Source organism: Xiphias gladius, chromosome 5 (genome assembly GCF_016859285.1).
Source record: "Xiphias gladius isolate SHS-SW01 ecotype Sanya breed wild chromosome 5, ASM1685928v1, whole genome shotgun sequence".
Taxonomy (NCBI): Eukaryota; Metazoa; Chordata; class Actinopteri; order Istiophoriformes; family Xiphiidae; genus Xiphias; species Xiphias gladius.
In genome coordinates, this window is record NC_053404.1 from 17,430,923 (window position 1) to 17,448,970 (window position 18,048).

Sequence of the window (18,048 nt, forward strand, 5' to 3'; positions counted from 1 at the left end):
CTAGGGCTGCAACTAACAATAATTTGAATTATCGATTAACTTCTCAATTAATCAGTTAACAAAATCATTCTAAAACATCAGAAAAAAGTGAAACTGGTGATCCCAGTTTCCCAGACTCCAAAGTGACGGCCTCAGAAGTCTTGTTTTGTCTGATTAACAGTCAAAACCCACAGAAATTCAGTTTACTACAATGCAAAGTCAAAAAACACAGCAATGTCTCCCAACTGAGGACCTGGAACTATCAAATGTTTGGCATTTTTGCTTGAAAACAGGACTGAAATGCCTAATCAATTATAGTTGCTGATTAATTTTTTGAGGATCGAGTAATTGATTAATTGACAAACCATTGCAGCTCTAGTTCTTGCAACTCATCCTGAGGGGAACATGAAGGTCGGAAACAAATTTCATGGCAATCTGTCCAAAGGTTGTCGAGACATTTCGCTCCAAACCACACATTTCAACCTCACGGCGAAGCTAGACGAAAAGTCAGGGGATCGCAAAAGTCATTAGGGTACATCCTCTGGGGACCATGAATGTCTGTACAAAATGTCATGAGAACCAACAGACCAACATTACCATCCATAGATCCATTTCTGGCTAAACAGTAGGTGGATGCAGGACCCATAGTATCGGGAGATATTTTCTTACAGACAAGATCACCAGAAAAAAAGATACAAAAACCATGAATCATAACAATTCATTTACAAATGGATTTTCTGGAGGGGAAAATTATTTGTAAACCAATGAATTTACCCTGAAAGGCCACCATTCAGAATTCCTTGGCTGTTATAAGAACACAGGAAATCAATGAGACATTTTGCTGTGAACTGCAGATGAACTTGCAGTTCGCTTGTTTATGGATTTTAATTAGGGCCAAATAGTCTCATGAATTTATGTAAAGCTCTCATACACCACTCTGAGTGCATCACAGACAGAGCCGAGGGAATAGGGCCAGTGGTGCAGGCTGTAGAAGAGGTCTGTGCTCTCCTGCCAACACATTGCATGATGTGAAGTAGGCACAGTTATCTCTGCACTGCGTCTCATCTCTTAGTCCCTTTTCAGAGACACTGCAGTTTCCCACTGGATGCTGCCATGAATGACACTAGAAATTCATCTCCTATTCCCCCTGCTTCACAGCAACATGTCAGCTGCAGAAGCTGGCAAGATGTAGAGCCCAAACTATGAGAAGCAAGTTTGCCCATTTGAATAATGTGCACCTAGGAGAACACTGATTCTCTCCCCGACCCTTTGATGTGTTTTCTGCGAAAAGATGAGTCCTGACAGTGTCAGATTAAACCCCAGACTCTCTGAAAGTAGCGAGAAAGACTCGGGTGTAAAAACCTAACATCGATGGTGTTGTAATCTCACTCTGCAAAATGCTAAACCACAACATTGAATGATGTATCAGTCACAGTGGGACGTTTAATGTGGAACCCTCAGAGAAAATCACATGTCACTCTTCAGGATTGGAATTAGTTTTGAGGGCTGTTTGTTTGCTTCAGTACGGAGTCAATGTCTCGTGTTACATAAACCAATATCTGCATAGCTGTATCAGCAAATGGGGAAACAACTAAATCAATCAGAGCAGAGGATGCACCGTATTGTGACAAAAGCCGTGACAGGGACTACTGTGAGCTTCAGTCGGCTGCATGTTCGGTTCATCGTGTTTTAAAGAGATTTTACAATTTTGATCTTCTCTTCCTTTCAGCTCTCACGTAAGTGTACTGTTTTAAAATTAAGATTATCCTTTGGGATGCCGAAATGAGCATTTTGAAATATTCATGGAAGGTTTCAGGACTTGTAGCCTATTGTACACCTCCGAGGAGTTGAACAGGTACTGTACCAACGCCGCCCGTGTTCTGAATTTTTCATGGGCCCTGTGGAGCAGAACTCATCGGTGAATCGTCGATGTTACACACATACATTAATTTTCTCCCTTCATTGTCAAACTGATTCTTTTTTCAGTATTGTAAACAAACCAGAGAAACTAAATCACTTACGTTGGAGGTAAAAACAAAAGACGGTGAGCACACTCAAAATGTCAGTTAAAATCTGTCATCGCACAGGGAAACTGTGTTCATGTGCAGTGTGATATGTTCGCTATATTATAAAATGGGCATTGCACATCCTTGTAAACCCCTATGTGTGAGACTCTTATTTTGGAAGGTACAAGTTGGCATTTCCGGTGTTGTATATTTCCTATTTTCTCCGTTGCTAAAGTGTTGTCAATATGTTGTCAATATATTTTAATGGGAGTAAATATGGTTTCGTGTAAAGATTGGACACCTTTCTATATAGGGAAGTGTAATGTATTATAATATGCACTTGTCTTATTTTATGAACTGCACTTGTCGCACTTCGGTGAACTTTACTTCCTCTTTTCATTAAGGACCTTTCCTCTGGGAAGGTATGTATTTCCTTTGCTCTGTTTATGTTCAGTCTTTTTGCTGTATATGTGATGTTAAATTACTTTAAGCAAGTGTTAAGTCCATGGATTGAGACTTTTACACTTTAGCCCTTCACTTCTTTTCATTTTTATGCGTGATTCTGCTAATTAGAGGAGTAGTTTGTGTAGTAGTATGTGTGTAGCAGGGCTGCTGTGTGTTGGCAACGCTAGAGTGTACTGTTGAGACCATGTATGCCAGTGTGGGACATTTAGTGACTTTTTTCCGTGATGTTACACAGGCACAGAGAGTGTCTGTGCAAGAGCAACCCTGTGAAGGTTTTGTTTCTGCACATTAGCCATTGCTGGTGACAGGCGATGAATTGCTCAAAAACGGGCCAGTGAATTGTGGTCCTTACTGTCTACAGAACACAGTCAGACCCATTGTATGTATACAACTATGCAAGGTACAATGTGTCAAAGTTGAACAAGCGTATCAGTCTGTACATGATGATCATTTGTGTAGTACTCTTTTGTTGGCTAGTAGTTTTTCTTCCTGTCTGATTGTCCGACCGCTCATGTTTCTCATCTTGTCAGACTCCTTTTGTGCGGTGTCGCCCACCTTCAAAGATGTCAGCATTTAACCTCGTGAGTACAGTGTTACTGTTAATGCAGTTCAGCTCAGCTCAACTTTATTATCCCTGCAAGGGCAGTGTGCTGTGCGCTGCAGCTTGCCAACGAGGTCAAACATACACACACACACACACACACAGTAAAGAGGGATTAAAAAAAAAACTTTAGAAAAATATATCTGAAAACTATATACTTTATTTCGAAGTAAACAACCATGGATTTGCTGACTGGCACTGAAAGGGCCAAGCATTTACACCTTTACTTTCAACATGTCTCAAAATCAAAATGTCCCTTAAAATGTTATGTTTTTTTGTGCTGTTTTAATCTTCCAGTGTTGTTGTTTTTTTGCTCCTCAAGGCTACACTAGATAAAGGACTTGGAATAATGATTACCGACAGGAAGGCTCGCTAAAACTATTAAAATAACTGGATTTATCCTTTTGGTGTTTAGCCATATTTTCTTTGACTGAGTTACCTGAGACTGTATGTGGATGTCTGGATCAGGGCGTGTTAAAAGAAACAGATAAATCTGAGGTGTCAAAATAGTGTTACATGCTCATTTTGGGTTTTAAAGCATACACTGGTACTTTGCATTTGCATCTGTCTGACGTCTTACCCACTGGCTGATGTCAGCTGCTGTCTGTTCTTGTTTCCACTTGATGGAAGCTATGGGAAATGTCACAGGTGTTGTGTAAACTGCAAAGACGGAAATGATGAGAAAACTCACACAAGCAAAGAAAATGTGCAAACAAAATGACAGAGGTGATGTGCAGACTGGAATGGGGGTGGGGGGGGTGTACGATGAAGGGATGAAACGACATCAGCAAAGGGGAACGACAACAGATGTCAGTCCACGTTAAGCAGCAGGTATTGAGGACAGCAGACAGATGCGAAGGCCACTGAAAGGTAACGCAGTGCAGTCATTAACAACCAGCTACAATTGTGAAGGAACGTGCGATCTACTACAGCATGCAACGTGTATATAAGGGAATTATGCTCTAAAATCGAGAACTGCTACTGGAGCAGCGCCAGTCTTTCCCCTTCGTTTACTGGGGTGAAAACTACACGGTTTGATAGTACGGCTTGATAAACTAAGCTCATTAATCCCCCAGAAAAATTGTGGGTGGACTTAATTATTATTATTATTATGGAAGACTCATCTCTATTGAGTAATTTCATTTCCAGGGTTATCAGGTAAAACAATTTCCTGTTCTGTGGATGAGTAGATTGAAAGGTTTAGTGCCGCGGCATGGTTTGTTTTCAGAGAGACTACTGTGATTGACAGACGCCCTCATAGGAGGCACCGAGACCATCTCTGAAACCTGAACAGTTGGAGCCAATTTTCCCTCTGCCTCTACCCAGAGAACTGGACGCAGGACACAGGCAGGCTGAGCAACCTGAGACTCTTAGGGGAAATTGAAATTCTCTGCAGGCAGAGAAAGAGGGGAGTCTTTCAAGGGCCCGGTTCGCACATCGCTTTGCTCCCAGCACGGCATATTTTTAATAAGGGCACTGCCTGTCAGCACACACCTCTCCTTTCAATTTGTATGGCTGGAAGTTTGTTTAACTCAACAAGCAAAGCCCGGATTTGCAAAGCTTCAAACAGTCGGAATAAACAGCAGGAGAGCTTCAGCAGGCAAGGGGACACTAGTTGCCACCTGTCAATCAGCGGTGCATTCAGGATCCATGTTTGACACGTTCTTGGCAGTCTACCGTCTCTCCTCTACGATCAAACGTGCTTGAAATGTCGCCATGGCAACCAGTGGCAAGCGACGACGTGGAGACCTACTGCTCAACACGAGGCCCGAACAGCTGTGATCAGAGTGATTAGAGTGTTAGTTTACTGTGGTTGACATCATTCACCACACTGAGGCTTCCTCTAATTAGGATGCTCACTCGTTCTCTGCAGTAGAAGTCTGATTGGGAGGAAGAGACACGCAGTGATGTGACGATTAGAAGGTATTCCAGTTAGTTTTGGTGCAAAATTTCAAAGGATGGTGGTTGTGTCAAACATTCCTTTTGCTCAGAGCTCATTTGGAGGATTGATTTTTTTTTTTTTTTTTCTTTTTCCCAGTGAAGGCAGGACATAATGTAAGTAGAGGAAACTAAACTGAGATCAAATTAGTCAAAAGTACTCTGCTGAGAAACGTGGAGCCTGAACAGATGGACAATTAATGGAAGTGAGAGTCTGTGCAGCGCACGCAGCAGAAGGGTGCATGCTGCAAAGGGGGGGAAAAAAATTTCCATTTAAAGTGTTTTACTTGGATTCAGTTTTAAAAATCAGCCTTTTTTCAATATTGATAGCTAGACTGCTGAGTTGCAGTGTCATTTATGTCGGAAATGCCCAAAAACTGCCAATATCTTACACAACATGGTAAGCTTGAGGACTTTATAAATTCAAGGAAAATGCTAGCCTCTAAAATCCAGTTTAAATTCAGTGAATTTTTCCACCCTACCGCCTGAGTTTTTTTTTGCTTTTTCTGAAAAGTAAAGCCCCTACACTTATATTCAAGAAACAAACATTGTGAGTTTAAATCACAGAAGTTCAGCAAGGAGGTTGAACTGGCACTCATACCACTGACTGACAAGAAATTTACGTCAGAGGACCGCCCCGATTACTCACAGTATGTAACATGATAACTGAGCACTGAAGTAACTGACGTCAGTGACCATTAGAAAGGGGTTTGGAGTTTGTTTTTTTTTGCTGCCTGAAGACCAACCGCAACATAGTTTCCTGCAAGTCTCTTTGTCTAACAACAGCATTTTGTAAGATGCAGGATACTAGAGGAAAGAAAGTGAATGTGTGTACGTTTCCCTGACTTCACCCATCGCCACTGGGGTGAGGCAGTAATGTTATGATGGCACAGAGTAAGAGGAATCTCCAGAGAAATGGATGCAGGACAGGGGGTTAGATTTCTCTAGCATATACGCCAATTTAACCCATTCTCAAAAGTGAAAATGCATGTCAGATGTTGAGGAAGAACAGTTGGTGGCTACTGATGCTGCTAGGGGACTGCAGTATTAGCCACTGACTAACAAGCCAGGAGGGTAAGCACCTCTTTTTTTTTTTTTTCTTTTTTTTTTTTCCACCCAAATATAAGAGGGCTTCTGATAGCCCAACGCACTTTAACTTAAGAAAACACATGCAAATAGACAAAACACAAATGAAGCAAAACCTTTTCACTAATTTGACAGCACATGTGCAGCATTTAGGGGGAAGTGAGAAATCACAACCAGAAGCAGAGCAGAAACGCGCTGAAAAGAAACCAGGGACACTAAAAATTGATGAACACACCTCAAGTAAACTTTTGTTGTTCTGTAACTAATTACCATTGTGTTCTGTGTTCTTGCAGCATTTCTGTATTTAGTTCTGTTTTCTCACTTCACAGCGTTTTCTTCCCTAAATTGATGCTTTCATCATTTGCTCCTATTTTGTCTGTCTGCATGTGTTTGCAGTGCGCTGAGCTCTCGGGGCCCCTGTAGAAATACACCACCACTGTTTTATCTTTGGAAAATAAAAGCCTTAATTAGCCCCTGATATAGCCATACTTAGCAGTAGCCCACAAGCTCTTGATAGAACATGGATGTAATGTTGGCAAGGTCTCCTAAAAGTGTTTGAAAGGGTGTTCTGAAGCGTGGATTTGGGTTTACATCTTGCTGGCAGAGAGGGGAGCCTAGTTGGAGCTGAGTTTGAGCAAGAAAGCAGCAACTGTCGTGACTGGTCATAGTGAAACATCCTTTCTTTTCTTTCTTTCCTTCTTTTTTTTTTTTTTTTTGGAACCATCGCCTAGTGGCCATTGGCGGTACTGCAACTTTGGACAAAAGTGCGTTGTCTTCAGCTTGTGATCCTGTTCTCAACCATTTGGTGTAAAGGATTTCTACTGCTCCTCTTCCACTGAGTTTCTTTCCGACTACAGAGACAGTGACATAGAGTTCCTGCTCTCCACAGCAGGTTACAGTAGTTTTATCTCTGAATGAAGGTCTGGGATTTGTGACGATGAAAATGAACTTGCTGTGGCCGCTAGTTACCACCGTAGTTGCCGACACTTTGTGCAGGAATAGAAGACATATAGAGTATAGTAATAATGACATAACTATAGATATTCAGTCAGATTACATAATTGCAATGGAATATAAGGGTAAAAAGGGGCAATTAATTGGTGATTTGTTCCTTTACAGAGTTGCTGCAGTGAAGGAACATACAGTATGCTAAAAATTAAGACCAATCAGTAAATTTTAAAAAATCTGTCAGTTGTTTGCAAGGTTTTCAAGCCTCTTCCTGATTCCTGAAGTAAAGTCTTCATTTTAAAAAAAGAGACTTGACTGAGGTGACTTTATTATTATCATCGCTGTTTAAACTGAGGCATCTTTTTTTTTGCAGTGTATCTTCTCCCACTGTGGAAGACTTTAGTCCTAAGAGGGATTACTATGCGTGTGTCCTCACAGCGATCCTGAGGAGACCAACTGTTTGTCTGCAGCATGTGCTTTCGAACTGTGGGGAGAAAAAAAAGAAAAGAAAAAGAGAAACAGTGCTCCCCGTGGATTTGGCGTGCTGCAGAACACACGTGAACTGGGTATAGAGAAAACGATCCATCACTGAATGAAGATGCTGCACAGAAACCTAATATACACAGAATGAGGTGATCGGAGTCCATGGTGCCGCGTGTGAGAACGAGCAAATGTCACGTATTTCTCGAAGGGGGGATGCTTTTGAGTTTACTGGAGGCCTTTTCTGTTGCCACATGAAATATATCACAGAGGCATGCAACTGATAAAAGGGTGCAATGACATTTTGGGCAAAAAAATAAAAGAAATAATTTCAAAATTAAATATGTGAATGGGATCTATTATGTAATGCTTGTCATCTGTGTAATATGTATTCATGTTGTATCGCTACAAATGCAGGTACAAATGCCAAATGGTGCACAAAAGGTTGAACAAGAAGAATCACAGTCACTCGTAACAGCACGGCTCTCTCCAAGTAACAAAATCTGTCTGCCAGCAGCTATACTGTATCTCATTTGTTCAATCCCTACAAAGGAACAAAAAATATAGCAAAACTTTGCTATACATATATAATTTTTTTTTTTTTTTTTTAAAGCCTTAATTTACACCTTTTTAGGCTGATGATTAATCATGACTGTGCTCTGTATTTGGAGACTCCAAAGGTTGCAGGGAAAACGCAGTATCTATAAACAGAATATGCTCTTGTCTCTGCCCCAGCTTTCCTGTCTATTTGAAGTAATGAGCTAGTTTTAATAACTTCACCTTTCATTAAATGCATATTAATTCAAACTTAGCCAATTAATAGTTAGTGCCTTTTGGCTCTGTAGGCCAGTATGGCTTTATATTTAGAACATAGGTTATGTGTCTTTTAGGGAGGGCGATGGCATATTGTCCCTGGCCATGTTGCTTTTTACTATTACATTGCTGATTCTCCTGCCTCCTGTTAATTATCTCCCTTCTCCCCGTTTTGTGCCCTTTCCTGCCTGTTGCAAACGAGCACTTCTGTAAAATGTTAACTTAAATGACACGCTGGATGAGTAGTGTAGGTTCTATTACACATAATTAAAAAAAAGAGTGTGCTTTAATGCCACTTGTTTGATTTTCCTCCTGCAGTCTCAGTCTTAATAGTGAGCAGGAACTTAACACCAGTCAGCCACCCTGTTAGGAATCCAGGCGGGGGGGGGGCCCTGAAGATTTTTATGGAATGATTATTCAGAACTTCCCACTCTCTACGAGAGACACGAGGCTGGGCTTCTGAAGTCACGGCTCCCTCTACAGTTTGTACGGTGGAAATTTTTCCATCCAGTGCGGGAAAACAATCAAACTGACTGTGTTGAACAGTCGGGAGGACACAGCGGAGACGCATCCGGAGACTGCACACACACACACACACACACACACGCACAGCCTTACTCGTGAGATGTGTGTCTCCAACGGCAGCGGATACATAAATATCCCTACAGACGGAGCAGATTTACACGTGGATCGTCCATCATTCGGGAGGCTGATTTACTGTTTCCTGCGGACAATGAGGAGGGGGGGGGGATGTCTCATTCTTTGAATACTTGAGGAGTGACGATAACTTTCCTCTTTTCGGACTTCGCCGTACTAATCGCGGAAGGTAAAGCCTGGAGCAAAAAACCAAAAAAAAAAAAAAAAAGATAAGAACCCCAAAAAAAAGAAAAAACAATGCACACTGATGAATTCCCCGATCAGGATGTGCGATTCTGAGCACCAGGCAGTTTGGAGTCTCTGCAGCGGGGGGACCGAGCAATGTTCTCTGCGGAGATGCCTCGTTCGCTGAGGTTCATGCCCGTGGATGTCGCAGCTCGCTCGGGCTGCACACGTAGCCTCTGGGTGGCCGCCGTCGGACCGGACACGGACTGGGGCTGACGGGCGTTTGGCCGCGAGGAAATGCGTTCGGGGAGGGAGATCAGTGTGAGGTGCTGGCGCGCGCGAAGCCGGGGACACGCCGGTCTTCACGAGCAACACGTTACCGCGGGGACGGAGGGAAACGAGCGGGCGTAGGACGACGGCTTTTCTTTTTTCTTTAAATCTTGAATTTCAATTCGGAAAGCAGAACAGACACATCTGCTTTCCATCAGACGTTTTTCTATTTAATGTGACGTGTTCCGTTGCCTTTGGAAACAGTTTCGGGATTGTTACAGCTGGATACGGATAGTGTTTGCTCTTGCACTAAAGTTTTTTTTTCCGCTTTTCTTGGCTATCATGCCTGGGACCTTGGTATTGCATTATATTGTCTTTATAAAATATCAATTTTAGGGACTATCACACCCCTAACAAATATAACCTGGACTTTTAAGTTATGGGGACAATACAACTAAAGGATGAACACAATCAGCTGCCTAATTTTGGAATCCAGTAAAATGTAACCACTAATGCAAGGCAACATGGCAGTGAACTGGGTTATATATGCTGTTTTTCTACTACCACTGTTGGCAGTGGGGACTGCTTTCTCGGGGGTCTTCAACACCACAGACAGAGACGTTTTTACGGATGACTTGCTGCAGGTCAAGCTCACCCGAGACAGAGCGGCTGAGCAGTGGAAACTCCAGTCTGCCGATTCCCATCCCAACCTATATTTTAACCAAGTGGATGTGCTGCACCTGAGGCAAAGGTCCTCCACCACCCACAGTCACATATTTAAAGTTATCCGGGCGGCTGTGCTCACGATCTTGTCTAATGTCCCCTTTTACATGCCCCCTGTGAAACATGAGGAGTTTACAAGTAAGTGGAATGAGATTTATGGGAACAACCTGCCTCCCTTGGCTCTCTACTGCCTGTTGTGCCCAGAAGACTCTGCTGCCCTGCAATTTCTTATCAAGTTTATGGACAGGATGGCTGAATACCCCGACTGGAAGGTGACCAGTGCCCCTAACGATGAGGTCCCCATGGCGCATTCTCTCACTGGGTTTGCTACGGCTTATGACTTTGTTTACTCTCAGCTGGATGAGCGCAGAAGGAATGTTTACCTCAAGAAAATTCGCTCGGAGACAGAAGAGCTGTATGAGCTCTCTAAGTACAGAGGGTGGGGGAAACAGTATCTCCAGAATCATCAAACTACAAACATATTAGCCATCCTGACTGGTGCAATAGTGGTTGGATCACACGATGACCCAGAGTCCATGATCTGGAAGCAAGTGGCAGTGAACTACATGGAGAAAACTATGTTTCTCCTAAATCATGTTGTTGATGGGTCTCTGGATGAAGGAGTTGCCTATGGGAGCTACACAGCCAAGTCCATCACACAGTATGTCTTCTTAGCTCAGCGCCATTTCAACATTGACAACATGCAGAACAACTGGCTGCGTGGACACTTCTGGTTTTATTATGCCACTCTGTTGCCGGGCTTTCAGAGAACAGTTGGGATCGCAGACTCCAACTACAATTGGTTTTATGGGCCAGAGAGTCAGCTTGTTTTCCTCGACACATTCATCATGAGGAACGGAACGGGTAACTGGCTGGCACAACAGATTAGAAAGCACCGACCCAAGGATGGTCCCATGGGGCAGTCATCTGCCCAGCGCTGGGCTACACTTCACACGGAATACATCTGGTACAACTCCCACCTCACACCACAGCCTCCCCACGATTTTGGCAAGGCGAGGATGCATATTTTCTCAAACTGGGGTGTGGTTACCTACGGAGCAGGGCTTCCCAATGGTCAGGGGAATACTTTTGTCTCCTTTAAGTCTGGCAGGCTGGGTGGCCGTGCAGTCTATGACATTGTCCATGACAAACCTTACTCCTGGGTGGATGGCTGGAACAGCTTTAACCCTGGTCACGAGCACCCGGACCAGAACTCTTTCACATTTGCTCCTAATGGACAAGTATTTGTGTCTGAGGCACTTTATGGACCAAAGTACAGCTATCTTAACAATGTTTTAGTGTTCAGCCCCTCTCCTACCAGTCAGTGTAACAGTCCATGGGAGGGTCAGTTGGGGGAGTGTGCTAAGTGGCTGCGCTGGACTGATGAAGGCGTGGGTGACGCTAGAGGGGAGGTGATTGTCGCCTCCTCACACAGGGACACCATGTTTGTGAGTGGGGAAGCTGTGTCGGCTTACTCCCCTGCCATGAGACTAAAGAGTGTGTTCAGAGCCTTGGTTCTGCTCAACTCACAGACGCTGCTGGTGCTTGACCACGTGGAGAAGTGGGGTGATTCGCCCGTGAGGTCATTCAGCGCCTTTTTCCACAATCTCGACATTGACTTTAAATACGTCCCTTTCAGATTCATGGACAAATATAACGGTGCGATGATGGACGTGTGGGATGCTCATTATAAAATGTTCTGGTTCGACACCCAGGGTCAAAGCCCTGATACCAGGATACAGGAGGCGGAGCAGGCGGCTGAGTTTAAAAAGAGGTGGACTCAGTATGTCAACGTCACTTTCCCAATGACAGGCACAGTCAGCAGAGTAGCTTATGTTTTACATGGGCCATATGTTAAAGTGTCCAAATGTAAATTTATGGATAGTAGCAAAAATGGAGTCAAGCTTTCTTTAACCATAAATAACACAGAGAAGATAGTCTCTGTAGCTACAAACTATAAAGACATAGGGGCAAGGTTCAATTATTTAGGATTTGGAGGGCACTGTAAAGTTGAGGATAGATCTCAAATTACTAGATATGGTCTTGGGACTCAACTCATCCCCAAACAAATCAGTAGTGATAATCAGCTGTTTGACTTTGGATTTACAGTCAATGTGATAGCAGGGGTTGTTCTCTGCGTAGCCATAGGGTTCCTCACCATGCAGAGAAAGTTTTACGTCTGCTTCAGCAGACTGATGCGTTACACCCTCCTCTCTGTGCTCATTCTGTGGATCGCCGAGCTGCTGTTTGTGTCTAACAGCTGCGATCAGCTTCTCTGTGGGGTAAAATGGAAAGGTGCGGGTGCCAAAAGCGAAGTAAACAAACAAATCAGACTGTACGAGCAGCACCGGCTCCCCCTCCCCTCCATCGTCATAACAACCCTTCCTGGATCAGGATCGGAAATACTCAAGCATCTTTTCTACAACAGCTCGGACTTTGTTTACATAAGGGTCCCCACTGAGCACGTGGACATTCCTGAGACTGAGTTTGAGTTTGACTCTCTGGTCGATGCCTGCGAGTGGTCAAGGTCAGACGCTGTGCACGGACGGTTTAAGATTATTCAGGGCTGGCTGCATTCGCTGGTCCACAACACCAAGCTGCACTTGCAAAATATTCAGCTGGTGGAGGGCAGCAGGGTCAAACAGCCCCAAAGGGTTGGCCCCTCCAGGGACAGAAAGAAAAGATCCAGGAGAAGGGAGCCAGCTTCTGAGCTGAAGGGCAAACTGAGGGCCAGTCTGGACAGAGATGCAGAGTACATTAGGGAGATGAGACGCCATGTTGCGGAGTACCCTGATGCACGGGTTGTCCTCAACATGCGGAGTGGAAGCTGGGCACTCAAAATGCCTTTCATTCAGGAGGTGGTGGGACCCTCTTTGAGGACAATCTACATGGTGAGAGACCCTCGAGCGTGGATTTATCTCATGGTTTATAACAGCAAACCCAGCCTTTACACCCTTAAAAACATCCCGCAGCACCTTTCCTTGATATTCAAGGAGGATGCTGTCAGGGATCGGTGCCCAAGTCGGGCGCCTGAGTTTAAAGTAATCCAGAGGCTGCTGTCCCGTTCGGAGACAAACCCAGTCCTGATCCTGGCTCACCTGTGGCAGGCTCACACCGCAGCAGTGCTGAGGGTCGGCGAGAGCCTCCCCGAGGAGTCCTACCTCCAAGTGAGGTTTGAGGACGTGGTCAACTTCCCGCAAGAGACAGCGGAAAGCATACACACGTTTCTGGGGGTGCCTGTCTCACCCACAGCCCTCAATCAACTCATTTTCACCACCTCCACGAACCTGTACAATCTAATGTATGAAGGAGACATTTCACCAGCCAATATTAACATGTGGAGACAAAAAATGCCCCGAAAGGACATCAGACTAATAGAGGATGTATGTGGCAGTGTGATGAAGAGGCTGGGTTACACAAGGTTTGCCAGTTAACTTAATGCTGCTGGTCAGCTGATATTGAGCTGTCTTGTTTACTGTAGCTGCCACCGAGTTCTGAAAAGTTGTTTTGTTTTTTTTTTGCACTGAGATTAAATTTTAAATAGAAAATGGTACAAGTTGAGGGGAAACCGGGTGGAATTTCTGTCTGTGTTCAAGTTTTTTTTTTTTTTGTTAAAAACTTTAACTTTTTAACTTTTTGTTAAAGTTGTATTTGTTTGGGGTGTATGTTAGGTGTTGTACCAACTGCAGCAACAGATGTTGGTGAGGGAGGAATAAATTACATAAAAATAGGTGGAAAGGAGCTTCTGTTATTATTCTTTTTCCCACAGCAGCTCTCTACACCTACTTGTAGCGAGGGAGACTTTAGACCTTTGCTGTCTTACATGCAGAGGAACGCCACTGAATTTCGGCATAGGTTTTGTGTTATTGCAGCGTCCTAGAACAGCTCAGTTTCTCAGTGAAGATTATTTACTGTATGTTTTAGTTAGAGATTAAAAAATGAGCGTTTTTCCCATCGCTAATCTGTGACGTCACAAGGATGCTTGCGCAAAATCCATATCTGTTATTACTGGAATTATTTTGGGGGGGATCAAGAGATATTTACTTGTTGGAGCAGATCCTTTGTGAAGCTCATTAAGAAAATAACACTCGTATTTATTCACAGTCTCGGTTTCCAGTTTGTAGTTTTGGGAGAATAATTTGGCTGTCATGAATTTTTATCTCTGAACTTTGAGTGCCGTTTCCCTTTAAAACTGTAGAAAGAAATGCTGCAATGTATAGACTCAAAACAAAGCAGAGAACAAGAACACGACAGCAGTGCTTTATTGTTATGATAAAGACGAGTAAATTAATTGATATGGATTGTATTTTCATCATAGCAGCAAAGGGATTTTATTTTAAGCTCAAAGATGTCATGACGGTTTGGTGGCGTAGCACTTTCACAGGGACTCTTGATTGTATGTGGGATTCAGTGCATTTTCCAAGGCTAACTTTACTGTATGTACTGGATTTGCTTGGAAATCTCAAACCTATGAAGATATATAAACCTCTAAAGATATTATGTCTAGAAGAAAGAAAGTTCTAAGTATTTATGGGTTCCAAAGACACATATCCCAAAGGATCAGGAATGAATATGATTATTATAACTCCCTTTGGCATTCATTGCATTAGATCAGAGGGAAGTGCTTAATGGGGATCAAACTGGAAAAAAAAGAAACTGTCAGCCTTGACACATTTCTAGTCAAAGCAATTTCCAAAGCATCCCCCTCAGATACTCATATTAATCTGCAAAATGCCATAACTGAGGCTTACCCTGTGTTATAGAGCTGTGCTATCCTCACTATAAAAGCCTGGAGGAAATTCAGACAGCACAAGTTTCCATTTCCTGTCGTGGCCAATCAGATATCCGATGATCTTTTTGGGCCTTTGTCTTTAAAGAGTTCAGCGAGCAGTGGACTAAACAGGATGAATATTAAGTATAGCTAAAGGAAGAAATAAAAAAAGAAAAGTCAGAGACCATTTCTACTATGTGATGTTATGCTGTTTGGCCTGGGCAAAAATGTACGCTCCTCAGTAACCTTTGATGCTGTCTTGCTTAACCATTTCTGTAATGTAAATGGGTCACATGTAACATGCAGACGGTGCACTCGATTATAGGCTCTCCATTGCATCTGTATGCAAAAAAAACCTCCATACTGTGGCCATGTTGGAACTATCCATCTTCTCTCAGCTAGAAGCAGTCCTGTTTGTTTTCTTCTCTATGAACGCTGAAACCCTTGACTCCCTAAAAAAAACCGTTTGATGTTTGTGGTCCTTGAATGTGTAGACTTGGCAGACATGCTTTCACTTTGGTGTTGCAATCCTGTTACCAACTCTGTTTTGTATTTGCTCGTGGGGATATGGTTCCTTGCTTCTGTGGCCTTGAATTACAATCATTTCTTTATAATGGTTTTCTGTGGGCTCTGGAGCAGGAGGTGGAGATAATATAAAGAAAATAATAAATTCATGAATATATTGGCAACCAGTCTTTGTTTGGGTGTAGTGAATTATCTTGCACTATGATAATAGTGTGTAGCATGTGATTATATACCATCAGTACTCATTAGCAGCAGAAATTGTTTATATGCTTGTGTTAAACTGGCTATTATCTATGACTACAAAAGACAGAACATAGATTTTAATTCACACATGCTCTCTTTCACTGTGGTTACTGCTAACTCACTAGTAAAACATCTACTTATGCAGATGCCTGTGAGCTGCCACAATTATGCAGCAGCGAAGTCTCCATTTTATTAGACACGGATGACAGGAGCCTAATTGCTTATACGGGTGACGTGCATGACAAGGAGGAGCCAACAATTAAACACATGTCAGGAAATTCTTATGTCATGTTCCGGCTGAGATGAGAACTTACCGGGAGCCGGCTTCGAAAGAGCCCATGCCGCATCTCATGTTTCAGAACGGTCTCAATGAGTCAGTCATTTCATTACTCATTTGTTCTTGATCCCTCCTGTAACACTCCAGTGCTTGGCAGGGTCCTCTGTGCCTAATCCTTCCATGCAGAGGCACATTATTCACTGAAAGAACCTCACGCAAATGCTTTGGAAGGGAGGTTTCTATAAGTCTGGACTTGCACTCATTGGCTGCTAAGTAGACTTGTTTTGATTCACTCTGGATCTGGGAGTCAACTGGAAAAAATCTCAGTATCACTGCTTAGTTTAACCTTCCCTTTATTCAGATTTTTATCGACAAGTGTGTTAAAGTAGCAAATGACTTAAATTAAATGCAGTTATGCATCTCACCTTTACAGCAGCTACTATTATTAGATTCGATGGTACCACTTATGCAACAACTTTATATACCATTTATTGGTTCTCACAAGTTACTTTATTAACGGTTAATTAATTATTCAGAGACGATCAGCCAGTATTGGTAGGTTTTGGGTTGCGATTTTGTATAAAAATTTTAATTGTTGTTATTATTTTAATCCAGCAGTAATGGAAAGTAACTAAGTATATTTACTCTTTTCGTGAGTATTTCCATTTCGTGCTACTTTATACTGCTACACCACTACATTTCAGAGGGAAATATTCTACTTTTTACCAAAGTCCAAATAAATAAATAAAAATAAATAATCCAATTTGTGTATTAGAACTTTGTTTTTTGTCTTCTTTCCTTTCCTGTTATTCATCTCCTGACCCTCCGGATTTGTCCTCTGACCCTTTGAGGGGGCCCGACCCCTAGGTTGAGAACCACTGGACTAAACTGCCAACAGTAACTGTATACAGTATGAAGAGGTAAAAACTAGCTCCACCTCAAGCAGCTACTACAGTAAAATGCTACTTGAGCATTAATGCATCTTTAAAAATCTAGTGATGTCATTTGTAATAATACACTCAAAGGACACATTTCTCTGCAGAACATGTATTTTTTACTTTTGATACTTGAAGTATATTTTGCTGATGATACTGGAGACCTGATGGAGTATTGTAGAACATTCTTTATCAATAACTTGTAAACATTTACAGGTACATATTATCGATGGCGGCTTCCCTAACTGTTCCTGTGACCCGTGACCCTTTAACGGTGGCTTTACTAGCAGGTGTAACAGCAGAATGTGTGTTTATCACCCTTTGTTACTGACTTTATTAACAGCTACAACTGCAGACTCGATGGCTTATTTGCAAAAGTGAATGAATAGCTAATAAATGGATTGTGGTAAAGATGCCCTGCAGCTGTAAAAGACAGAGTAATTGTCTTGCTGGAGGGGGATAAACACCAGCCGGAGAGATTTTTCACAACAGGCAACATACCCATAAATGCTTTTATTAATGGCTTATAACTGATATATAAAGTATTAACAAATTATTTGTTGACCATTAAGAAAGCTCTTCGATACAATTTATATACTATACAACTATATTCCATGGTTCCACCTTCAAATATGTCCTCAAACATTTTCTAAGTTGTAACTTACTTTGTATTTATTAACTATTCATCAACATTTATAGACTGAAAAGCCCCTCTATTAGTGTCTTATTAACATTTATAATTGCAGATGACGCACTTACTTTTCTTGATTTTTGATTAGGAGGTGAGAAAGTAGAGAGCCTTCATTAGTACCTTTATTCATTTATTAACTGCATTGACATTTATAAACCCAATGGTTAATTGATCATTTACTAATTATATTAACTATTACTGGCCATGACTGAGAACAGCTTTTGGGTTGCCAGGTTGCGAAAAATCTCTCTTGCTAGTGAGTCATTAACAGTCTAGTCATTGCTGAATGTGTTTCACACTTCGAATAAGCCATCAAGTCTGTGGTTATGAATGTTGATAAGTCCTCAAGAAAAGGGCTAATAAACATCAATTCTGCGATTAGACTTGTCAATAAAGTCTAGAATAACAGGTCGTGATTTTCTTACTTTCTTAAAAGCCATGGGAGAGATTTTTCACAACCTGGCACCCAAAAGCT

The 18,048-nt window shown here is 42.3% G+C and overlaps 1 protein-coding gene and 1 long non-coding RNA gene across 2 annotated transcripts; both read left to right on the top strand.

The window, feature by feature from the left end:
* Positions 1–2,387: 2,387 nt before the first annotated feature.
* Positions 2,388–7,807, top strand: LOC120790225. The gene is made up of 3 exons (XR_005707515.1): positions 2,388–2,407; positions 2,981–3,031; positions 7,397–7,807. It is a non-coding gene; the product is annotated as an uncharacterized LOC120790225 (long non-coding RNA).
* Positions 7,808–9,593: 1,786 nt separating this feature from the next.
* Positions 9,594–13,714, top strand: LOC120790224 (dermatan-sulfate epimerase-like protein). The gene has a single exon (XM_040127584.1). The coding sequence runs from the start codon at positions 9,921–9,923 to the stop codon at positions 13,563–13,565; it is 3,645 nt and encodes a 1,214-aa protein (XP_039983518.1). The 5' UTR covers positions 9,594–9,920; the 3' UTR covers positions 13,566–13,714.
* Positions 13,715–18,048: the final 4,334 nt, after the last annotated feature.

Excerpts from the sequence above, each read along its gene's own strand:
- LOC120790224 (XM_040127584.1), top strand. The coding sequence starts at position 9,921 with ATGCAAGGCAACATGGCAGTGAACTGGGTTATATATGCTGTTTTTCTA.